This window comes from Enhydra lutris, unplaced genomic scaffold (genome assembly GCF_002288905.1).
Source record: "Enhydra lutris kenyoni isolate GAN:26980312 unplaced genomic scaffold, ASM228890v2 scaffoldscaffold46, whole genome shotgun sequence".
NCBI classification, from domain to species: Eukaryota; Metazoa; Chordata; class Mammalia; order Carnivora; family Mustelidae; genus Enhydra; species Enhydra lutris.
Window position 1 is genome coordinate 6,978,169 of NW_019154130.1, and position 26,000 is coordinate 7,004,168.

Here is a 26,000-nt window from a genome sequence, read left to right on the forward strand (position 1 = left end):
TTTTTGTTTTGTGTTTTTTTAAAAAACAAAAACCTTCACTGCCTCTTCACAACAGGCGCTCTATTAAAATGGCCACCACATCCTCTGTTTATAGCAATCACAGTAAAGACAAAATCTGGTTAAGATAAATTCTGCCTGACGAGAAAGTTACATGCTTCTACTCACAATCCTAATTTGGACAAACATATCTAATGTTTTGAAACTAGGAGTAGTCTTATATTCTAATCTGCCAAACAGCTATGGCATGTGCTTTTTTCTATTTTAATACTTCCTGGAGGGCTAAGAAAGGCTTTACATGTCATAATATTGTATCAGCAAGAAACTGACCAAATCCATGAGTTCTGATATAGCAGCACCAACATGTCATCCCAGCCCTAAGACTGAGCTACTGGCCTGTTCCCAAAGTTACATATTGTTCAGTAGATAGAAGGACTCTTTAGGCAAGGACAGTTTAACATTGCTTCCCTCTTCAAAATCTGCTGTGGTAATTTGGCAGGCAAATATTGTCAACGAGTCCCACAAAGCCAGAGGGAAGGAAGAAATGAAATGTCAGACCCGTGAAGGGCAGAATGTTAAACTGTTAGGAATGTCCAGGGCCTCTAGGCGGACTTGGAGGCCTTCTGGGCTCAGGTCCAAGCAGTGCTATGGTGGCAATAAAGGGCTTCAGGTTCTGCCTGCCTCTACAGCCAACGAAGTGCAGTTCTGGAGGATATCCCCGGTGGGGAAGACATGACGACATGCACTTGCTCTTGACCTCCAGTGTTAGGGCCTGCTGACCTTGCTCAAAGCCATGGGCTCACAGCTGGAAAAGGACACCTCACCAGTCTCACCCCAGTGCTCTAGTTTACCTCACCCCACAGCCAAGAATGCTCCCATCCCACTATGTCCCCAGTCAGTCCCTATGACCTTCCTAAAGAATGCTTACCTCTCACATTCAATCCGTTGTCACATGCAAACTGTGCAAAAGGTGACATATAATTTGGGTCATAGGCCAGCTCATGGGCTTGCTCAGCAATGCTTCTTGCCGTCTGCTGTATACTTTCATAATTTGAATTCTAAGATGAAAGGATGATGGAATTATTTTTACCATAATGCCTCACATGATTTCAGCGTGCAAGTGTACTACTTGCAAATATCACTTTTTGAGACAGTAACATTTATCTAACCACAGTTTACACCATTTAAGTTTTATCACAGTTAGAGAAGACTTTACAACATTACATCTTCAGTAAATAAAAAGGACCACTAGTGAGTCTGCACAAGATGTCAATCAGATGTCACCCTTTGCTAGGGTGGCCTTGGGCTCTAAAGTCTGGATTTTCATTTTTGCGGTTTTTCTCATTTGGAATTCTTAAGGTATTCTTGCTAAAATTGGATGGGACTAAAACGGCAGATTTTGATAGCACTTTAGGTTGACCTCAAAAGACTCCTTGCTTAGGAATGCAACCCTGGCCAACCACGGTTTGCTCTCCCAGTAAGAGCTGCCAGTTGTCCTACTGAAAATACCTTTAGCATTTTATATCATGATGAAAGATTCTTGTTTAGCTGTATAATCTTGAGTCATACCCTTATCCTTGCTGCTTCAACTTCCTCATCTGTAAAATGGGGGTGGGAAACAAGGTCCATTTTAGCTCGACCATTCTAAGATTTGGAATAGTTTCAGTATAAATAATAAAAGGCCTCTGCTTCAATGTCCCCTCCTCAAAGAGGCCTTCTCTGACCAATCTTTCTAAAAGAGTAGCCCTCTTTATTCTCTATTCCTTTACCCCGCTTTATTTTTCTTCTTATCTACCACCAACATTTATCATATATTTTTCTTTGTATTATCTGTCTTCCTCCACTAGAAATATAAGCTCCATATGGGGAGGGAATGTGACGTTTCTGCTACTCCCCCCTCACCACACAGAGCACAGTGCTAGCACCATAAGCACCTGACCTTTACTGCACCCCACAGATGGGGCATGGCACTAAGGATTTTGTACACATGGTCTTAGGTAATCCTCACAACTCTATAAAATAGGACCTTCGGTACCCCCCACTTTAAAGGTGAGGAAAATACTGCTTAAAAAGTTTAGAAACTTACTCACAGTTAATACTGCTTAGTGTTAAGAACATAGGAAAAGACTAATTTCCCCCAGAGTTAGTGCTTTTTCAAAGCCAGGAAAATATGGAAAAACTGGTTTTCACTTCCTTCCACTTTCTGTATGGGCCAAATCTGAACTGTTTCGTTACTGGTGACAGCTCAGGTCATATTAAGGCCCCTAGCTGCCTGCTGCCCTTATCTGGCTCTAGTATGGCGATTTCCTGTCTTTCCCAACTTTAACACCTGCTGGGTTTGTTAAAAGAATAAGAGGATTAAGGCAGCCAGGAGCTAACACCATTAAAAATACAAGAAATTTCTCATCTGGGCTTTCCAGCCTTTACCACTTTAATAAAGGTGTGGATGAGAAACTTCTTTTTCCCTCAAGTTCTGCAATTGTGAAAATTCCCCTTACAATTGCTTGAAAGACCAGAACCATTGTCTTCCTAAAGTTTCAATATAGCTTTTTCCAAAAACTACAAAAAGAGATAATACAATTGGACCAGTAAAACTTAGCTGCCCAGAGAGGGCCAGTGTTTCCACCTACCAACCTTTGAGTTAATTACCTTTAATTTTTTTAGCTCCTGAAGAATCATATAATCAGGCATGTTGTCAAAAAGTCCATCTGTTGCCGTCAGAATAATGTCTCCTAACTGGACATCAAAAGATGTGCTATCAGCAGCATCCGGGCTGTGACAAGGATAGGGTAGGGGCAAAGTTACGAGAGGCCTTCAGAGATAAGGTTCAAAGTTTTCAACAGGCACTATGTTATAATGCAATGAGCCTTTAAGAAAAACAGGATCAATAATAAAAACCATTTTGAAATTTCCTAACCTTGAAAAAAATTAATTGAAAAATCCGATATAACTATTTCAAAAGCTTAACTGACTCTACCAAGTAAAACTGAGTTTGATGATTAGTCACAGATGGTTTAAAAGAAAGGGTTATTTTCTGAGTCAGAACTAACAAGCAAAATCCTAGTAGAAATGAGTCTTTATTTCCTAAATCTTTATAGCCAAATTCCATCCTCTCTTACTCATTTTCTACTCATCATTTCCCTGCAGGCTTGACTCTGGCTCTCAGGAGGCTGCCGTACAGTGGAACAACAGAGCACTATGGATAAGAACGTGCAAATCCCGTAAGAATTAATTCACACGAAATACCTACAATGGTATTTCTTACTACAATGGTATTCCGTACATGCTAGCAAGCTGTCCATACTAGTATGGACTACTATGGACTAGTAAGGCAGAGTAAGAACTGTGTGTCTCTCAGGGCTTAAAGAGTGCTCACCACAGTAAGTATTTAATTATTAATGTGTCTGGCACATAGCAGGTCTTCAAGAAATATCTAATAAATGAAGAAACAAAGTAACTTACCCTCCAAATGGGGGAGGGGTGGGGTGGGTGGGATCTCCTTAATGTATTGCTAATGAAGGAAGAAACGTACAGACAGTGGTGTGTGGGTGTGTTTGGCGGGGAGGGGTGGGCAGGGGGAAGACCCATAGATACAGATGCTTCTATATGCAGAGAATAAATCTGGAAGGACGCAAAGAAACAGATAATAGTGGCTGTCTCTGAGGAGAGAAACTGTGTTGGGATGGGATAGGAGGTAGATTTTTCGCTACATCTTTTTGTATAAAACTTTAAAAAGGATAGAAGGAAGGCTTTTTTTCTGATAATACCTGATGAAAACATACAAGAACTGGGTGTAGGGGATGTACACCCAGTGGGGAGAAAAGATCATACAGTCAAAGAATTAATGGCCCTCTCAAAGGCTGGTTCGCAGCCATTTCCAGAGGCCAGCTTCACTGAATCCAAGCCTCCAAGGTGAGGGAATGGTGAAATGCCTAATAGTCTGCCTTAACCTGTAATTAGGGAACAAGTACAAAGAAAAAATTTACACACTGACCCAGAAAGGAGGAGCCAGCACCAAAGCACCCTAAGCTTGACAGAAAGACCCCAAAACTTGTGTCACTGACGTGTTATAAAATATGTAAAATATGTGAAGAGAAAACATAAAAACAAATAGCCCACCAATGCCTGCTGGGGATTTACACAAAGTACATTGAGAAAATTTCAGGTTCATCCTCTCCTGACTGAGCAAAGAAGGGGCACGTTTAACAGTGCTGTGATGGGCTTTGGCCAGGAACTTCCACTTACACATTTACACCACAAACACTTTATATAAAAGGCTACTAAAGGAAAACCTGTAAATTAAGGTTAAAATTCTATTTTATAGATAAGAGGAACTAAGTAAAAAAGAAAGTAAATACTTTCATGCAGCAGGGGAAAAAAGCTAAAACTGGTGGAAACCAGGTCGATTCCCTCTGTGGAATAAAGAAAAACAATACAAGACACTTCACAGTTGCTCAGACTTTGGAAACAAATCAGATTCTAGAAGTTTAGATTAATGACCAGATTGGCAGCAAAGCTCTATTTTATGCTGAGGTTTTTCTTCCTCAGGAGTGTCCTTTGCTATCCTGCCTGTGCGAGACTCACTACCATTGGACAGTTCGTCCTCTTCTCCCAACACTCCCACCCATGAGCTTGGTGTTCCGCCAGCTGCAGATTTGCCCATTTTGATTGAACATACTGTGCCGCTGGAAACTTCTGACTGCACTGAAACACGAGCTGAAGTCACATGCTAGCAAGCTGTCTGTGGGCTCCAGGGGAAGCAACCTCTACCTCGCTGGCAGGCCAGGCAGAGTGCTGCCCTAACCACACAGTCCCAAAGATAGAGTGTGAGATATGGCAGAGCAGCTCTAGCACTTAGACGCCAAAACAAGAATCAAATAAAAGAAAATTAAAACACTGCTCTCTACAACTGTTAGCTGAGCTTGCTATCTACCAAGCCCTTGGGGTTTTGCTTTCTCCTCACTCCAGTGTAGCTAATATGGATAGATATATATTACAGCCAACTGGAGAAGGGCCTATAATGAAATATTGTTCCAATTATGGTAACATACCTAATCTGACAGTAAAAAATGCTTCCCTCTAGCTAAGAGTCAGCAATAGAGATGGGCAATCCTGAATAACTAATTATATAATATACTTATTTCAGTTTAAAAATGGCAGTAATAATCATTTTATCTTAGTTTGTACTCAAGATCTGGCTTAATGAGAACTATTAAGTAGAGACAATAGACACTTGCAAGACTACTTCTATTTTTACAAAAGGTTCATTACCCATTTAACAACACTTATGAATCACCAGCAGTGTTTGTGCCAGGTCCTATAAAATTGTTACAGGCAGAGGAATCTGAAACTGCTTAGCCTCACTCTGTATTTTCATCTTAGAAAAAATAAACTGTAAAAGTTGATTAAAAAAAAGTAGTTATTGTCTTGGAAAGGTCTTGGCAATTTAAAAGTTCTATTTGATGCATATAATAGAAGGCCCCGAGAATCAGGAAGTTATTCTGATAAATAAAGCAGATGTCTGTTTGAACTTTTCCCTAACATATGCAAAATCTTGTACAGGCGGTGGCATGCATGGATAATGACTCATTTCTGCAGCACAATTTAACAACTATAACCATATGTACCATGTTGGTCTTGGTATGAAAAACTGATATTCTATAAGCTTGAAGAGTGTTTTCAGTCTTGTCAAATTATTGGGTGTTTATTTGAATTGAACCTGGCTGCAAGAGCCAGCAAAATATCTTCTGAAGTCAAACTAAGAGGTCCTTTTGATGAGCATATTCTCTTTGGACCTTCTTATTGTACATGACAACTGAAAATGCCTATCTTTACTGTAGTTAAAGGGGACAGGAGGAGGAGCAGCCATGCCCCGCTCACTCATAATGGCCAAGAGGGGAGATTACCTGTCACTCAGGACGACTCCTTCGGCTTCAGGTGGTGCAATTGAGAGCTGGAATGGAGTGTTGAAGTAATGCTGCTGCTCATCTGATCGGTGCACAACCTCACCACCCCTGACAACCAGAAAGCCTGAATCACCCAGGTTTGCTGTGTGTAAGCGGTGGCTGGTTCTGTCCAGCACCACGATGCAGGCAGTACTGCTACCTAGAACCAAAAATGATCTCCATTTATTTTTTCTTCCAAGACTATCTTTGCATCCACATTTTTTATCCCATCACTTCAAAAAGCCACATCGGAATCTCCTTTGCTTATCTTAGTCATGCTGGTACCTCTAACAACTAGCAATAGTAAACTGATCAGGGTCAACATGATGGGGAAAGAAAAAGAGATTTATATTACATATAGGAAGCAGGCCCCTGAAATCTGAATTCTTCCATTTGCAGAGATAGAAAACAATAAAAATGGCTGGTATTTAATCACACTATTTCATTTCAGTAGTACTATAATCTATGCCAAATGCTCAAAAGCATGTTGTTGAGATATTAAGTTTTAATACTTAAATGCCAGAATAAGAATGTTATGTTTTCCTGACATTTCTCATTAGTCATTGGCAGGAAGCCTTCTCCATGAAATTCACTAAAATTTAAGACAGGGCACATAACTACAATTTTTAACCAGATTTCCATCTGTTGAGGTCATGAAGAACCTTCACTGGAGACTGAGTCACTATGAATTGACAAAACCAATTTTCCCAGGTAGCCTGTGCAATCATCCTGTTCAATTTACAGAGACTATTAATGTTCAGAGGGAAGAGACCACATTCCACACAGAGAGCAAAAAGCTTCTGTGTACCTTTGCAGCCCACAGCTCACGTGACCTTCCTGAGACTGAAAAGCTGATGTACACAACCTGTAACACTACTTTCAAGTACTAAAATTTAAACCTATACCTACAGAGAAAAAAAAAAAGGCAAAATAGAAAAATAAACAGTTCACCACGAAGTAAATGTAAACAATCTGTAAATATATGAAAAAATCATCATCGCACTAGTAGCCATTTTGCCCATTAGTTTAACAAGATTCAAAAAAAGATACCGCATGGTATTGGCAAGAATGCAGGGAACATGGTCATTCTTATTCCATGGTGACAACATAGTAAAACTACACAACTTTTTTTCTTTTCTTTTTTTTTAAGATTTTATTTATTTATTTGACACAGAGACACAGAGAGAGAGATCACAAGTAGACAGAGAGGCTGGCAGAGAGAGTGGGTGAAGCAGGCTCCCTGCTGAGCAGAGAGCCCGATGCGGGGCTCAATCCCAGGACCCTGGGATCATGACCTGAGCTGAAGGCAGAGGCTTAAATCACTGGGCCACCCAGGCGCCCCACTACACAACTTTCTAAAGGGCAACATAACCTTAAAAAATGTGCTTACCCTTTGATTTAGCAATTCCTAAGAAACAACTAGAGATGTAAACAAAATAAGTACAGAAACATTGTTTAAGATCAAAAGATCGGGGCGCCTGGGTGGCTCAGTGGGTTAAGCCGCTGCCTTCGGCTCAGGTCATGATCCCAGAGTCCTGGTATCGAGCCCCGCATCGGGCTCTCTGCTCTCTAGGGGAGCCTGCTTCCTCCTCTCTCTCTGCCTGCCTCTCTGCCTGCTTGTGATCTCTCTGTCAAATAAATAAATAAAAATCTTAAAAAAAAAAAAAAAGATCAAAAGATCAAGAACTAGAAACAACCTCACTCCTAAAATTAAGGAATCAGCTAAATAAATTACAGTACATCCATATAGTAGAAAGCTACACATTGTCATATAATAAATACTTAGGAGTACAGACCTCTGCAGTCAGCCTCCCTGCCTCTGAATGCTGGCCTGTTACTTACTAGCTGTGTGACCTGGGCAAATTACTTAACCTCTTTGGACCTGTTTCCTCATTTACAAAATAGGGAGACCATAACTACCTCTTAGTGTTGTGAGGATAAAATTAGTTAAATCATATCAAACACTTATATCATATAGTAAGTGTTAGCTATTTGGTGGCCACTAAGATTATTAGAGAAATATATTTGAAAATGAAAGATAAGTGAAACAAGTATATTTCAAGCTAGTATTTAAGTTTTTAAGCATTTAAGTCTCCTTCAATAAAAAATGTTATCAAACTTAAATTATACATCAAAAAAAGTGAAATTTAATGTAATTAAAAAATAAACCAATAGTAGGCAAAAAAGCTAAACTGTTAAGATGACGGTTAAAAGCAAAACAAAAGAAAGAGGCTGTGGAGCCAGCTGTGTTAAATCCCAGGGTCCCATTGTTTTCTAGCTGTGTGACTGTGGGAAAGTCACTTATTCTCTCTATGCCACAGTTTTTTCCTAACAAAATAGGAAATAAAAGCAAAAGAACCTACCCCATGGGGCTGCTGTAAGCACACAGTATATTCACAATTCCTATTACCATTATTCTACACACAAACATACATAGAAAAAAATCAGGGCGCATAATCACTAAAATAATAATAGTTTTCTGGGTGGGATTATGGATAATTTAATTTCTGATATTCTTCCTTGATGAAGGATGTATGATGAAAATGTATAACTTAATATAAAAAACCTGAAATTTAAGCATTTATCTCATCATAATGTTCAGAAATTCCATTTCCTTGTTATCTAACCTGACGCCCTAATGCTAAGCTATCTAGTCTCCACCCATCAAACATCAGAGGAGGGCTGCCTGGATGGCTCACTGGGTTGAGCCTTTGCCTTCCACTCAGGTCATGATCTCAGGGTCTTGGGATCGAGTCCCGGCGTTGGGCTCCCTGCTGGGCGGGGAGCCTGCTTCCTCCTCCCTCTCTCTCTCTCCCTCTCTGCCTACTTGTGATCTCTGTCAAATAAATAAAATCTTTAAAAAAAAAAAATCAGAGGAAAAAGGCGCTGTAACTAACTGGCAGTTCTTCCAGATAACCTACTGCACAGCTTATGGTACAGTTACGATCACCAATTACCCTTCCTCCTTAACTCAGTGCACACTTCAATAGAATCACCACACAAAAGATCTTCTGAAAGCTGATGGGATTAATCTGAGAAGGAAAAATGACAGATGAGTAGTAGAGCCTTGAAAATCCTGGGGCAGGAAGGACTCGTGTTGACTCATTATTACTCACTGACAGACCCAGGCTATCATTTTGCTACCCCGGTGGCTGTCACCCGCTGAGTTAGAGTCAAAATGGTCCTTGTGAGTGACAGAGCTTTAATATGCAAAGCAGCACCAATGAAGACAAGCCCAGCCTTACAGAATCATGTAGGCTTGGAGTGTATACTCCTCCTCTGCCTCTTCATATAACTGATGTGTGCACATGGCTCAGGCCCTGAGAACCTAATACTGGGAGAAGAGCTCATTATTTGTATGTATTTGGAGAGAAACAAGCAGGAAAAGAAGAAAAGAAGTGCTGAGAACAACAGCATCCCATGTTCAGACCACCGACAAACCCAGACAGGCACCCAAACAAATCATTCATGCTAAAACGGAAATATTTTTATCCTAATAATATATATCCCCTAATTTTGTAAACTACTATGAAACATTTTGTGCAGCAAAGAAAGAACCTTTTTAGGACTGATCCCTCAAAAAAAAATTTTTTTAATTTGTTTATTTGACAGATGGAGATCACAAGTAGGCAGAGAGGCAGGCAGAGAGAGAGGGGGGAAGCAGACTCCCCGCTGAGCAGAGAGCCCAATATGGGGCTCGATCCCAGGACCCTGAGATCATGACCCAAGCCGAAGGCAGAGGCTTAACCCACTGAGCCACCCAGGTGCCCCACTGACCCCTCAAATTCTTAAGATATGCTGGCTCCCTAAGACTTAACTCCACTTAAGAGTTTCTGAGGAAATACATATTAACAATTAGCCTGTGATGTCAACCCAGATCTAAAAGCAGCTAGAAATTCTCAAGAAATAGGTGTTTGACCTTTATATTGGATTGTGTTATAGGCTTTTTAGCAATTACTGGATTAAAAAAGAAAAAGGATTGGGATGCCTGGGTGGCTCAGTTTTTAAAGTGTCTGCCTTCACCTCAGGTCATGATTCCAGGGTCCTGGGGTCAAGCCCCGCATCAGACTCCCTGCTCAGTGGAAGTCTGCTTCTTCCTCTCCCACTTCCCCTGCTTGTGTTCCCTCTCTTGCTGTCTCTCTCTCTGTCAAATAAATAAAATCTTAAAAAAAAAAAAAAAAGGATTACCTAATCTTGTAAAGTTATCATTATTTGCAATTATATCTGAGGTTCAGTAAAATTCAGTAGGCTGTCTTTGCCAAAAAATGCTTGAGCTTAGTTACAAAAGCTTAGAGGTATGTATGTAGATTAGGTGAGAGAAGTGTCTATGTGTCAAACATAGTAATGAAGGATTATTTCAACATGTCTTTTACGAGAAAAGTGATTATAATATTCAGTGTAAGAAAACGTCTAAGAAGTCCTTAAATTTATTTTAAGATCTTCAAACTGTATGACAGTAAACAGGAAAGGAAGGAGGGATAAGGAAGAAACACAGCAAAAAACCCCAAAGCTTTCAAAGTACAAAATCAGGGCAGGTGTTTTCCAAATGCTTATTCTAAGTCATAGTAAATGGATAGAGGGATGTTGGCAGAGGACTCACGGGAACAGGCAGGAGTTGGGACCTGGAATCTCTATCTATAGGCTCTTTGTTAGATGTCAGACTATCAGATAGTATTCTGCAATGTCCCCTTTCCCTCAACATGTTTCTGAGTATTGCATGAAGCTTTGAGCCATTCCTTTTCACAAAAAAAGATCTCTCCATTTAACAAACGAAGCAAGAGGGTCAGAGGTTGAGTAGTTTGCCCAAAGTCATATGGCAAGTTGACAGAGAGGTGCTAGAAACAGAATCTAGGATGTTTCACTGTGCCAGGCAAGCTCCAGATTGCATGTCCAAAATAGCGGATTAAGACAAAGCGGTATATTGAAACCTCAAGACAAGGTTTCTCTTCAGTTAGAAGGAAAACAAGCTGATTAGTCACAGCACAAAGACAGAAGATGGCAGCGTGATGAAAAGAACCCCTTCTTATAAAAGATTTAAATTGAAGGCAAAATTTTACAATGTGGAAAACTCCGTAACAGAGGTTGATTTTTAATATGGACAGTGACTTGGGGGGAGGCTACTTTTAGTAACCAGAAAGATCCTGGCAACTAGCAGAAACTTAATAACACCCTTCTGAGAGCTTGCTCAGAAGGCTGGGTAAGTTGTTGGGTAAGTTCCCAGGAAACCATTTAACAAACAAATGTAGAAGCTTGGCCAAAAGATGCTCCATTAGCATATCAGATAAACACACACTAGGTATTTGTTAAGTTTTCTTTCTTTCTTTTTTTTTTTTAGATTTTATTTATTTATTTGACAGAGACAGCAAGAGAGGGAAACAGGAGCGGGAGAGGGAGAAGCAGGCCTTCTGCTGAGCAAGGAGCCCGATGTAGGACTCGATCCCAGGACTCTGGGATCACGACCTGAGCTGAAGGCAGACGCTTAACAACTGAGCCACCCAGGCGCCCTGGAAGTTTTCTAGTACAAGATTAATGGGGATTTATTTTGTGCCATGCTATTTCACAGACTAATCAGCTACCTGCTAGTAGTCTGGGGGTGCCAATCTGCAACTTGAACTCCCCAACTTAATTTTACATACCAGATCCCATTCCCTTTCTTCCACCCCTGAAGAGAACCACTATCCTGAATTATACAATCACTTACTTTTCTTTCTTCTTTTATCCTATTTTGGAGTCCCTGAACAAAATGGTTTTACTTTTTTATGTTTTTGAATTTGAAATATGGAATCAGACTGTTAGGTGGTATTCTGCAATGTTCTATTTTCCCTCAACAACATGTTCCTGAGTATTGAATGCAGCTTTAAGTTGTTCCTTTTCTTTCTGTATCTGAGAGAGAGAGAGAAAGAACACAAGCTGCGGGGAGGAGCAGAAGGAGAGAAGCAGACTCTCCACCGAACAGGAAGCCCGACACAGGGCTCAATCCCAGGACCCCAAGATCATGAACTGAGCGGAAGACAGATGCTTAACTGACTGAGCCACTAGCACCCCAAGCTGCCTTTTTAAAATGCATTTTTCTACAATAAGTGGACTTTTAGGTCGTTCTCAGTTTTCTGCTATTATAAGCAATGTTACCATGAACATTCTTATACCCATCTCTTAATACACAGATGTGAAAGAGTTTCTCTAATCTAAGGTGTAGACCCAGAAGTGGAATTGCTAGGGCATACTACCTTTTTACATTTACCTTTATTCCATAATTCCAAACTGTTTTCCAAAATGGCCATACTTATTTATATTCCCTCGGAGCAGTAGTATATATTCTGGTGAGCTCATAGCTTCTCTATCAAACTCTGCTGACTAAAGAACTTCAGAAAAAAAGCTGGGCTGCTAAGTGGTTTTCTTAGTTTTGTTGTTAACCATCTGATGTGCTTCTTTACTGAGGAAAACACAGTATATCTACTTACCAAGCAAAGGTACTTTATTTTGCAGCAACTCACAGTAGCTTGTGGTGAGGATTCCGATGGGATTACTTGGGACAAACCGTCCTTCTTTTACTAACCGTTCACACGTCCGCATTAAAGTCCCTGAGAACTGGGATGGATCAACTCCATAGTCTCTCCACCCTCCTACACCATCTGCAACCCCTAAAAACAAAACAGAACAAAAATTACATTGAAAGAATATTCTTACCAACTTCTCAAATTCTTATCCCTGTCTCCTCTGAACAGTTCATTTTATTACATACTAGTACATACATCTACCCTGAAATTCAGAATGAAAAGTGTTGAAATTTAACTACACACTAATACTCTTATTCCTCATTTTCTTCTTTGAATCTGATCTTTCATATATTGATAAATAAATACGTGAGCTACCACGGGGTGGCACTGCCTACTAGCCAAGAGGCTAGCAGGATTATCATCTGCGTGTGGAAGTGTTTATATTATTCATCTTTGTTCTATAAGAATGAAAATTGTTTTTTTAAAAATGTGCTGAAAGTAGTGACAATAAAGCGGAGCCAGAGCTGGCAATCATTCAGAATATCAAAAACAGCAAACTCTAACTTCAAATTTTGGTAACTATGAAATAAAGAAAGAAAATTAAGAACATACATCATCCTCTTTCCTCCTCCCTCAGAGACAACCACTATCCTTTCTGTATAGGCCTGTACTGTCTAATACAACAGCCACTACCAAACTTGACGACCGAGCCTTTGAAATGGTGCTGATTCAAACTGAGAAGTCCTCAAAGAGTAAAATACACACTGGATTTTGAAAACTTAGTACAAAATATTTTGGATGTAGGGACGCCTGGGTGGCTCAGTTGGTTAAGCAGCTGCCTTCAGCTCAGGTCATGATCCCAGCGTCCTGGGATCGAGTCCCACATCGGGCTCCTTGCTCATCAGGGAGCCTGCTTCTCCCTCTGCCTCTGCCTGCCATTCTGTCTGCCTGTGCTTGCTCTCTCTCCCTCTCTCTCTGACAAATAAATAAATAAAATCTTTAAAAAAAAATATTTTGGATGTAATGTGCTAAAGATTAAAATTAATTTACCTGTTTATTTTTAACTAATGCAAATACTAGGAAATTTAAAATGACATGTGTGGTTCATATTATATTTCTATTGGACAGCAATGATATAGAGATTTTCATGGGTCCCTAGAGCTGTTGATGAGTTCAGAGTCCCTACAAGACTCCTTCATCAAGAGGAAACTAGTGTTCAAGAAAGTCAGTAAGAGGGGCGCCTTGGTGGCTCAGTGGTTAGACCTCTGCCTTCGGCTCAGGTCATGATCTCAGGGTCCTGGGATAGAGCCCTGCATCGGGCTCTCTGCTCAGTGGGGACCCTGCTTCCCCCACTCCTGGCTTGCCTCTCTGTCCACTTGTGATCTCTGTCAAATAAATAAATAAAATCTAAAAAAAAAAAAAAAAAAGTAAGACACCAAAGTCAAAATCATACTATATCCTATTCAACTCCTTGCAAAACACTAATTGTTCAACATTAAAATCAATTTCTGTCTACCAAATTCTAACAAACTGAGGGAAGAGCTCCTGGGTGGCTCAGTCAGTTGGGCAGCTGCCTTTGGCTCAGGTCATGATCCCAGGGTCCTGGGATCGAGTCCCACATCGGGCTCCCTGCTCCATGGGGAGCCTACTCCTCCCTCTCCCTCTGCCTGCTGCTCTGCCTGCTTGTAGGCTCTCTCTCTTTCAAATAAACAAAATCTTTAAAAAAAAAAACTGAGGGAACTAAAGATCATATATATATATGTAATATTAAGGATTTAAGTGACCATAAATGAGCCTTTCTGGAAGGATCTGTAAGAAGTATTAATGGTAGTTTTAGAAATAAGAGACTGCAAGTGATCAGTGGACAAACAGGGAGATTTTAGCTTTTTCCCTCATATTGTTCTATAGTTTGAAATCTAATGTTATAATGATCATGTATTGATTTCATAATAAAAATATTTAGGAATTTTATCATTTTTAAGGCTTGCTGAGCATTAAACATCCTCCCTACATACATATTTGCATTTTTTTATATGTTCAACTTTCATACACATTTTATTAAATTTTTTTTCACACACATTTTAAAGAACATATATGGTACAAAAGTAGGAGAATGCCTATATAATGCATCCCAGAAAAACATGAAAGGAACACATGAAACATGTTTTCTGGTGATGGCATTTCTCAGCAGAAATGGAATATATTCTGAAAAACATGAGAGAACATAATTGGCAAAAAGTATAAAGAAGGTGACAGACAACATCACTGTTGGGGCAGCAACTTTCCCTACCTTTTGTGACCAACCAGTAAGCAAAATTTCATTATGGGGCAGTTCCAAATCAGTTGATTAAATGATATGATGTCTGGGGACACCTGGGTGGCACAGTTGGTTAAGCACCCCACTCTCAGTTTCAGCTCTGGTCATGATCTGAGGGTCGTGAAATTGAGCCCTGAGTGGGACTCTGTGCTCAACATGAAGTCTGTTTTAAACTTGTTCTCCCTCTCCCTTTGCAAGAACCCCCTCACCGGGCACTTGCACTTCGCTCTAAAATAAATAAATCTAGGGGCGCCTGGGTGGCTCAGTGGGGTAAAGCCTCTGCCTTCAACTCAGGTCATGATCCCAGAGTCCTGGGATCGAGCCCCCCTAGGGTTCTCTCTCTGCTCGGTGGGGAGCCCGCTTCCCTTCCTCTCTCTCTGCCTGCCTCTCTGCCTACTTGTGATCTCTCTGCCAAATAAATAAATAAAATCTTTAAAAATAAATAAAAATAAAATAAAATAAATAAATCTTTTTAAAAAATGATACGATGCCTGGGATTTATTGCAAAATAGGGGGGAGGAGTGATGGAGGAGTGGATAAAACGAGATTGGCCATGAATGGAACTGAAGTGGAATGAGAAGTGCTACATATTTGAAATTTGCCATTACACAAAGTTTAAACAGAACTAATAATAATAAGAAAGAAAAAAGATTCTTCTGCTGGCTGTGTGGAAAGCAAGAGCAGAAAAAGGGGACGAGTCAGGAGTCTATCTTAGTAGCTTGGTCATGAAATGGTGGCAGTACAGTCAGAGTGCAGGGATTTGAGATCCAGTGAAACAGAAGGACTTACTGGCATACTGGACAGGGGTGTAGCAGTGGTGGGGAGAGAGAAGTATAAGGAAGTAATGCTTCTTCCTGGTAGGGTAGACCTTACCAGGAAGAAGCATTACTTTTTTCTGTTTTTCAAGCAGTTTTGAGGATATCTGGAAATTCTTAAGAGAATTTAAGGTAGTTTAAAAGGAGGTTCTTTACCCCTTTCATTAGGGGTAAGAGCTCACCATTATTTATTTTAATTTTTAAGTAATTTCTACACCCAATGTGGGGCTTGAACTCACAATCAAGAGCCTCATGCTCCACCAACTGAGCCAGCCAAGCAACTTGTCCTCACCATTATTTTAAAGGCAACAATTTGTGTTAAAATACAGAATGCAATTATAAACCTTGCAATTCCATCTGATGAATCATTCATTCTTTCCAAATTACTGCCTGCTTGAGAAAAGAATTTCTCTTTAACCAGTGTCTGATCTAAGAGCCACAATTAATTTTAAATATAAAGTGGTTTCACCTACAAATGCCCTTCACAAGAAAACCATTAAAATCTGAGATAACGTTGAGAGTTGATCCTGGCACTCACTAAATAATCTGTCAGCAGGTTATAGAGTCTGACCTGACACAGCCCTTCAACATTAATCAGATTTCTCCCAGAATAGAGTGCAACCTTTCAAGCACCTGTTTGCTTTTCTATGGGAAAAAGATACCATGCAAAGCTCCACTGGTGAAATCTCTTTAGGGAAAAAAGGAGATTCAAAAAGCACATAAAGTGTTCAATAAAGCTGTGGGGTAAAAAGGCCTTAGTATACATAAATAATTTACTTACAAAGAACAAGTTATGTAAGAGGAAGAGTCATATTTGGGATTAGAATCAGGCTAAAACCAGAATAACCTACCACAGGTACATTTGAAACCTAGTTTAATTCATATTAGTTGGTTATGTCTACAAGGAAATGAGTATTTCCTCTCATGAACAAGCAAAAACTTCCATCCACAAAGGGAGAACACCTTTTAAACAGTAAAATTAATCCAGATACAAAGAGAAATTTCACTCAGAATACATTTCAAAGGGAAAGAAAACTGTTAAAGGAGAGATTGCTTAAGATACCAAAGATACGAAACAGCAAAGAATAAGAACATCTCTAAGAGCAAATGGAGGGTAGAGTAAATATTAGGAAATAGAGAACTGAGGGAGACACATCTGCCTATGAGAAGCTCGCCTTCTACTGGGCAGCGACTACTCACTCACACAGAACTAGACAAACAGCTCCCAGAAATGCTACTATGGGGGGTGGGGGGTTAAGAGCAAATGGTTAATGCTCACGGGGCACTGTGGGAATGGAGCAAGCCTTTGCTTAGGAAATAGCATTCACATTAGGCCCTGCAAGATAAGTCAGATTTCCACAGGCAAGGGAGAATAGTAACAGGAAACAAATGGAGGGCAATTAGGTGTGCCTGGGGGTTTGGGTTAAGTGCTGAGAAGCTGAAAAATGCAGGGCAGGAGCTGAAGCTGTGGAGGGCCAAGAACTGTTATCCAAGAACTTAATTTTTTTTTTTTTTAGATTTTATTTATTTATTTGACAGAGATCACAGGTAGGCAGAGAGGCAGGCGGGGCGGGGGAGGGGGGGAGGCAGGCTCCCCGCTAAGCAGAGAGCCCGAAGCGGGGCTTGATCCCAGGACCCTGAGATCATGACCTGAGCCGAATGCAGAGGCTTTAACCCACTGAGCCACCCAGGCGCCCCCAGGAACTTAATTTTTTAAAAAAAGATTTACTTATTTTAGAGAAAGAGAGCATGAACAGGGGGAGGGGCAGAGGGAGAGGGAAATCCTCAAACCGACTCCCTGCTAATAAGCACGTGAGCCCAATTGTGGGGGAATCAATCCCAGGACCCTGAGATCATGACCTGAGCCAAAATCAAGAGTCTGAAGCTCAACCGACTGAGCCACCCAGGCGCCCCTACAATCTGTACTTTGGAAAAATAATCCTGATAGCAATGGAGAGAATGGGTTGGGAAGAGGTTGGCGGTCAGGCATCAGCTGCAAGATTTTAGGTTAGAGTTAAGAAGAAAAATAAAATAATCACTGGAAATACAAAGGAATGAATACATAAAGACACCTGGACTCGATATCAATGTATTTTATATCAGTAGATTTCTGGACTTAGGAACGAGTATTGATTAGATGATTCCCCAGTTGGGAAAGGGGTGGAAATGCCTTTGGAAGACATTTAATTTTGTCTCGCGGTATGCGGAGTTTTAGGTGCCAGGAGGACATTTTTAGGGAAATGTTCTGTATGAAGTCAGGAACTATGAGTCTGCAACTGGGAAGGCAATCAGGGCCACCAAATCTTTGACAAAGATCGGGAACTGAAACCACTGGGGTAGATGACATGGTCAAAGAAAGCACAGACAGTAATAAATTCAAGTGGGGATCTTAGGAATGAGAATTCCTGGCCAAAGAGCTCACTTGTGAATTGCACCTTACTCTAGACATCAAATTACAATCACAAATATGATAGCTGATTAAGTTCAAGGAAGTATCCAGTTTGGCAGAATGACAGAATTTCTTTAGAGATGAAAAGAGGTGAAGCTGAAAAGGTAGGCTGAGTTTATAACTGGGAAGTCTTTGAACGCCAAGAGTTTATACTGAATATAGAAGTTATTTCCTTTAACTCACTGTAATCATCTTATGTCTCCATTAATGACATTCTGTCAGCATACCTTTAGCTTAAGTGTTTCCTTTGACCCAAAAATCCAATTAAAACCATTATTAGGGGGCGCCTGGGTGGCTCAGTGGGTTAAGGTCTCTGCCTTCAGCTCGGGTCATGATCCCAGGGTCCTGGGATCAAGCCCCGCGTGGGGCTCTCTGCCCAGCAGGGAGCCTGCTTCCATTCCTCTCTCTCTGCCTGCCTCTCTGCCTACTTGTGATCTCTGTCTGTCAAATAAATAAATAAAATCTTTAAAAAAAAAACAAAACAAAAAACCATTATTAGATTAAGATAATGGTTATATATCTGAAATAGCCAAGCAGAAGGCTGAGAGGAGACTATAGAATGTAGATAATTCCTTTAGGTACTATTTGCATGGAAATATCAGTTTTGTGAAGTCAGAGATAATCAATTAGAAAATATATATGATAATTACAATTTTTCACAGAATATTTTGATTAAGCTTCCCAGAGACTGTTTTTCTAAAGTGAAGACTTAAGAGAAAAGGAGAAAGGGTAATTCTGGTGTGTTTCCCATCATTTAAGTCTATCTTTTTATTAAAAAATTCTTAAAGGAGGGGCGCCTGGGTGGCTCAGTGGGTTAAGCCTCTGCCTTCAGCTCAGGTCATGATCTCAGGGTCCTGGAATCGAGTCCTGCATCAGGCTCTCTGCTCAGCAGGGAGCCTGCTTCCCTCTCTCTCTCGCTCTCTCTCTCTGCCTGCCTCTCTATTTGTGATCTCTCTCTGTCAAATAAATAAATCTTTAAAAAAAAATTCTTAAAGGAATACCAATTTTCATTTTTCTAACACATTTTTGTCTTTGCTTTAGTTATAAACATCTAAAAACAAAATTTTACTGTACTTTAAAAATCATTCAACTTTTTATTAAGCTGAGAATTTTAATTAATACCTTTGTTCTATGCCAAAAAGTGAAGGAAAATAGATTCGGTAAGCTGAAATTGTGGAACCTTAAAAATCCCAATTTTCCAATTACTTATGGTCACCTAACTGTGTAGCTGCAAAAGGCTCACCCTGAAAAAGACTTTGAACTAAGCCCTTCTCTCTAGCACTGTCCTCCATTATTAGCCATGGTCATGAGGTTGCTTAAGAAGTTAAGCCCTTCTACTACAATCATCTTCAGACTGACATGCAATTAGTTACAAAGCAAACATTTTCCACAAGATAGTGATGCCTAGAGAATAAATACTAAATTTCAATTTTAATGTAGGTATCAGTGAAAAAAAAAAAAAAGGCAATTTTATTTTATCCAAAAAAAGACTGGCAGAATTTCAAATATTAAATAGTACTCAAAGGTAAGAGCTTTATTTCTTGCATCTTTGATGATCTCGAGGCATTTAACACTGAGCCTCACACTCTAATAAAGTAAGACAGTTCTATAGGGATTGTTTTTCCATTAGTAAAACATCTCCTATCTACTAGGATGGGTACTTGATAGTGAACTGAAATTCCAGAAGAGAAACTGAGTAAGAATCTGGCTCGATCACAAGAGTTGAATAAGGAGGGATAATGATATCTGGTTTTACATTTTCTGCAGCAAGTAGTCATCTAATGAGGCACTGGTGAGGTGGTATTTATTGCAGTACTATAGCCAGCTTCTTTTCAGATGAAGAGGTTTTTCTTCAAATACTATAATCTAGTATTCTCAGAGCCAAACTTCTTTGTCTAGAGACATCACAACATGAAGCATTATAACTAAAGAAAAATGAGATCAGAGTATAAGCTTAATATCTATCAAATAGAACAGATCATATTTGTATCAACATTGCTGAAGCCTCAACTATTTGGGCATTAAGAACACTCCCCTGTGATTCAGGACTGTGAAATGTTGTATCTGCAAATAATTATCCCAAAGGGAACAAAAAGGATTACTGGAAAAAAAAATTCAACAGTTGAGTTATTCAGAAAAGTACAATTTGCTTTGACTAACAGTCCTTTCAGTTCTCTAGAGGTGAAATTACATAGATTATGATGTTCTTCCTGCTTTAACAAGCAAGTGATATATTCCCATTCCAAAAAGTTTCCCCAAAGCAACCACTCTGCATTAATCACAACGAAACCTGCTTCTTCTGATTCTCCAGAGACCAAGTCTACGTCAAGAACTCAAGATCTCTAAGCAGAACAGATAACTCAAAAGCTGAGGCAATGAAGCTGAAAGAATGAAAAGGAAGAAAGGTTCAATCCCATAATAAAACGTGCTAAAGTGGAACCTATAAGCAAAACTCAAATTCTGCTAAAGAAATGAAACTGTCTGAGGCAGTTAACAGAACTCCAATAAGGACCCCAACGCAGGAATAAATGGTCCATTTTATGTTTTAGAATTCCAAACAAAATAGCTATTCCTTTCCAGTTTAGTAAACACAAAATTACTTCATAATTAATCAAATTAAAATGTACACACACACACATATTCATACCTACTGCCCAGAATACTTCATTATCTAGAGAAAGTAACTTCCAGACTATTCTGGGCAGCTACCTTGCCTTAAAAAAGCAGTGAAAAATGCTGGAAAGAAGTTAAGGAAATGACAGTGTGAAGGCAAAGAAACTCAAGAAACTCAGTCAAACTTTTTTTTTTTTTTTTTTTTAAGATTTTATTTTAGAGAGAGGAGTATTTTAGAGCAGGGGGAGGAGTAGAGTGGGGGAGGGGGAGGGGGAAGGAATCCCAAGCAGATTCCAAGCTAAGCACTGAGCCCAATGCAGGGCTCAAACTCACAACCCCAAGGTCATGACCTAAACCAAAACCAAGAGTCAGATGCTTAACTGACTGAGCCACCCAGGTGCCCCTAAAGCCAACCTTTTTAAAATAAAATATTCTTCCTTTAACTTTAGCTCTTCTGTTTAAATACCAAACACTTAATGTGGAATATTTGGCTCCATGTGGCCTGGGGACCTTGGGTATCTTACAGACTTGGGTAGGAATCACTACCTTCTCACCACACAAACTGAAGAGTTGAAGGTGAAGTCACAGAAAAGGTAATTGCACTCCTCTATGAGCTGCAACATATGTTTCCCAAATAATAAATGCTGTTAGCAATACTTTCGAAATAGAAAAAAGCAACAGGCAAATCACAGGCTCACACTTAGAGTGAACTATGGACAGTAATGGGCAGGGCTCTTACTGTGTTATTGAATTAAGGGCTTCTATTAAAGCTGAGACTCCTGTTAGTTTCTAGATATTAGAAAATGTTATATAACACCTAATAATTTGACATTTAAATAAGAAAATAGCAGCAATTAAAGTCTAGCTATTTGATGTGTGCTTACTTGTACTGGCCTGTTAGGCTAAGAATTTTTCCTTCTGTTTATAATTTATAAGATTAGATCTAGAATTCTGGTCTTAGAGGTTAACCTAATGTTTATGACAATTAAGCTATATGTCCTTGACCTAACCCCAAAGAGGTTACTATTTACCTCCCTGGTTTTCTCACCCCTCTATAAAAGTAAGAGCTGGCCTTTACTGAAATACTACCCTCTGGGAGAGGTCAAGAGTCACATGTAGCTCTGGCACAAAAACTCTTTTATAAAAAAAATGAGAACATAATTCCTGTAAATAACCCTGCCAAGTGGAGAACTGTCCCTTAATTTTTAAACACTAATTCATTTTTTTTCCCCTACATGCTGTTTAATTAAGTAATGATCTTTGGGTGATAGGACCAGTAATTGTTTTTCTTCTTTTTTATTTTCCACATTTTCCAATAATGAGTATGTATATTACCGTTATGGGAGGGATCAAGAAAACTATATAAATCCAGTTAGAGCTACATTTTACACTTACACACAATATTAAAGTTACTCAACACTTTTTTACTGAAAAATTTTGTTTAAAAAATTTTTATTGAAAGGTTTATTGAACTTTTTCTATATACATGACACTGTACTGAAAAACAGCTAAAGGAATTTACATATAACAAAAGATTTCCTCCCCACGGAGCTTAAAATCAAATGGTAGTGACTATGGCAGGGGAGAGGGGTTTGGAGAGGTTTATGGTAAATGGTTCTAACAAAATAAACATGCACCAATAAAAACTAAAGCAAGAAGACCAGATTACACCTAGCTAAAGGAATCAGGAAAAATATTCATGGAGAAAAGAAGTGGCTGATCCGAGCCCTGAAGGATGAAACCATGAGTCATGAGGGAGGAAGCTGAGGATAGAGGCAATTTGGTCAGTTCCTGAAGATTCTGACTAATACGGATAAAGTGCAGTAATAAAGGTGAGGTTAGAGCTCTAAGAGCAGAGAAACCTGACCTCCAGGTAAATGCCTATTACATTCCTCCAGGAACCTCTGACCAGCAATCAGCCCAAAACGACATATACTGCAGGAATTCAGGCATAAAGGAGATGCCCAGAAAGAAAGGGCTGGCCTAAAGCCACCCAAGTCCCCGTGGTCCACTGAACTAGTTCAACTGAGGCCTTTATTTGCTTTAATGAAGGGGCTTTGCTCAACTGTTAGCCTAGGAATAGCTAATATCAAAGTACTATTCAGACTCAGTAAAGATCACTTCAGTAAAACAAAGTTTTAAATGATCATTTGACTTGAAAAGCAGTGTATACACACTAGGCAAGGGCACAGGCTTTGGAGTCAGATTTGGGTTCAAACTGCAGCTCCAGGACTAGAGTTAAGTGTACCAAAGGTGACTGACCTTTGGTAGCTCTCTGAGGCTTAGTATCTTCACCTGTAAATGGGTATAATAATGGAAATCACAAGGCTGATGTGAGGAACAGGGATAATGTGTTAAAGAAAACCTGCCACACTGGGGCGCCTGGGTGGCTCAGTGGGTTAAAGCCTCTGCCCTCGGCTCAGGTCATGATCTCAGGGTCCTGGGATCAAGCCCCGCATCGGGCTCTCTGCTCAGCGGGGAGCCTGCTTCCCTCTCTCTCTGCCTGCCTCTCTGCCTACTTGTGATCTCTGTCAAATAAATAAAATCTTAAAAAAAAAAAAAAAAAAAAAAAAAAAAAAAAGAAAACCTGCCACAATGCTCAGTTCCCAGTCAACATGCAATAAAAGAGTTATGCCTTTCTTTAAGATTAAATAACAGCATAGAGAATAGTCTGGCCTGTGGTAATCAGAAAAAACAATCTTTGATTAGGTGTTTGTAGTCTACAAACACTGTTCTGTGGTCACAACCAAAAGATAATTCCCACTCACAGATAATGTATAAAAGATGAGTGGTCCATTCAGTTTTTCCCATCAGACATCCACCACCATTCAATATCTCATTAAACATTTAACAGTAAGAAACAAACTTATGTCTAAAAAATACACAAGGAAAAACAGATCCACCTGCACTTTGAAGAAGTTAGTTTTCTTTTTTCCAGAAATGGTTCTGAAATAATCTTATTTAACAAATCTCTCTTTTTTTTAACAAATCTTTTTAAAAAAACAATTATTTCTTAATTGCCTGCTGCCTGCTAGGTGCCAGGGTTCTTCTGACTTAGATATTCTTTATTTTAAATGGAAAATCTTGTAACAACTAGTGATACATAAATTAGCCTAAACCACTTCCTTAGATAATTACAATAATTACAGAACCTCTATCACAACTTTCCTATATCCTTTCCCCTTCTCTATATTGTGACTCCTCTTCAGGGCTGAGTCTCTTCCCATTGCTAACCAACCATCTTTTTCATCTCTGGAGGCTGGCCTAGTACATGGCACCAGAGTTCTCAATTCTTGCCCACGGAGATTACCCAAGCACCACCTCCTGAGTCAGTTTGTCCAGGATGGGCCTGGACCTTCTAGCAAAGGATCAAAACCAAATTGCACAGGTGATCCCAATGGGAATCACTGCAGAACTCAGTAAAGACCAGCTGGACTTAACCATTACATGAGCCAGATGATTCCATCTCCAAAATGCCTCTTCCACCAAGCAATCCTGTCTTTCCATTCCCAAATTTGATCCTTCTCTTGCATATCCTAACCTGATTAATGGCAGCCAACCCACCTACACCCGTAGGCTAGAAACTTAAGGAGGATCCCAGATGCAAAACCTCAAAAACCAACTTCAATTTCTCTTTTCTCTTTCACCCTCTTTGTCGAATTATCACTAAGTCCTATTGATTCTGCAATATTTCTGAAGCCCGACTACTCTGAACTGCCCTAGTTAAAGCCTTTTCTAGCTCAGACTATTTCAGTAGCTTCCTAACTGGTCTTTTGCTTTCCTCTTCTCCCATTACACTCTGTATCATTTTCTTTTCTTTCTTTCTTTTTTGCTTTTTATAAGATTACTATGTCCCTATTACTCTTGTCAAATACCCTCCACGTATATACACTTTTCTACTTTTATAGGTAAAAACATCCTCGGTGGGGAGAGGGGGAGCGGGGTGCGCCAGAGTGGCTCAGTTGGTTAAACATCTGCCTTAGGCTCAAGTCATGATCCTAGCGTCCTGCGATCAAGCCCCACATTGGGCTCTCTGCTCAGCAGGAAGCCTGCTTCACTCTCTCTCCCTCTGCCTGCTGCTCCCTGTGCTTGTACTCTCTGTCAAATAAATAAAATCTTAAAAAAAAATTCTCTGGAAGGATACACAAGAAACTGATAACATTAGTTCCTTCCGGGAGAGGAACCTGCAGCTAGAAGTCAAGAGTGAGAGACTTCTCTCAGCATCCTTTTAAATTCAGAATATACCTTTTGAATTTTGTACCATTTCAATGTGGTGCCTCTTCCAAAGCCACCAAAGCAAACCCAAAACAAAGGCAAAAACATCTTCTATAGCTTCCTAACAACCCCCCCCCCCCAATGAAACCTAGTTATTTAACATGGCAATTGTGACCTTCAACAGCTTGGTCTCAACCTATTTTCTAACAATTCTCAACCGTCCTCCCAAAGCCACTTGGTCAGCCCAAACTACTCTCTAGCCATAAAGCAGCTGTAGTTTGAAGAATCTTAATCTTCCGTATCTGCTGATCCCTCAACCTGGAAAGCTTGACCATTCTTCTCACTTGCCTCAATTACTGAAAAGCCTATCTATTAAGACCTGACTCCATGCTTCCACAACACCTGATGTGTGTGTATTCTTCGTACTGTTCCTGTGGCCTTCCCTGCCAGACTTCAGAGCTTAAGTCTCTCTTATTCTTGGTCTTCTTCATAGCACCCATCAGGGACTTACAGGAAACAACCAGTAAACAATGAATTCAGTTGACTATACTGAAAAGTTAGAATACCAACACTCTGATGTACAAACTTTCATCTGAGAACTCCAAAACGAGAATGCATCCAGTATTTCAACCTAGAGTTGCACGAGATGGTGTGCCCTGGGTTGGAGCTAGCTACAGGATGCTCCTCTCACAGAACATGTAAGAAAGTTTGATGGAAAGAACCCTGAAAAAGAGTCAGGGGATGACACCACTCCCAGCTTACTTTGCCACTAACTGGTTGTAGGACACTAGCCAAATGACTTCTCCAAGCTTTAGTTTTGTCACCTGTGAACTAAGGGGCAGGAGGACAAATTCTCCCAAGAGTTCCTTTTTCTAAGATCTAAGATTCTGGGATTCTAAGTCATATGGCAAGAAAAGGGAACCTGTTTTAGAAACTATAAAATAAAGGTTAACATATAGCTATATTTTATCTTTCACACACAACATTACATTTATTACATGACCTAGTTTTAAAGGAAAGACTCCATTTTAGCCTTCCCAAATTTTCCTTTCTCCTTATTACACCAACACATGTATGTTTTCAGAGAAGTTTCAATAATGATTCAGAGAGTAAAAATACTGCCCCATATCCTTCTACTTTGGTTCTAACCAC

The 26,000-nt window shown here is 39.8% G+C and overlaps 1 protein-coding gene across 2 annotated transcripts in view; it reads right to left on the reverse strand.

Moving 5' to 3' along the window:
- Nucleotides 1-26,000, reverse strand: part of LOC111156392 (PTC7 protein phosphatase homolog) — a 40,942-nt gene that overhangs the window by 4,312 nt on the left and 10,630 nt on the right. For both annotated transcript variants that reach the window (XR_002641200.1, XM_022517239.1), the window contains exons 2-5: nt 12,404-12,583; nt 5,904-6,102; nt 2,647-2,770; nt 926-1,055 (exon numbers count right to left, since the gene is read on the reverse strand). Coding sequence is in view for 1 of the 2 variants with exons in the window: in XM_022517239.1 (XP_022372947.1) it covers nt 926-1,055; nt 2,647-2,770; nt 5,904-6,102; nt 12,404-12,583 (633 nt within the window). In the remaining variant the exon portion in view is untranslated. The remainder of the gene's footprint in view (nt 1-925; nt 1,056-2,646; nt 2,771-5,903; nt 6,103-12,403; nt 12,584-26,000) is intronic.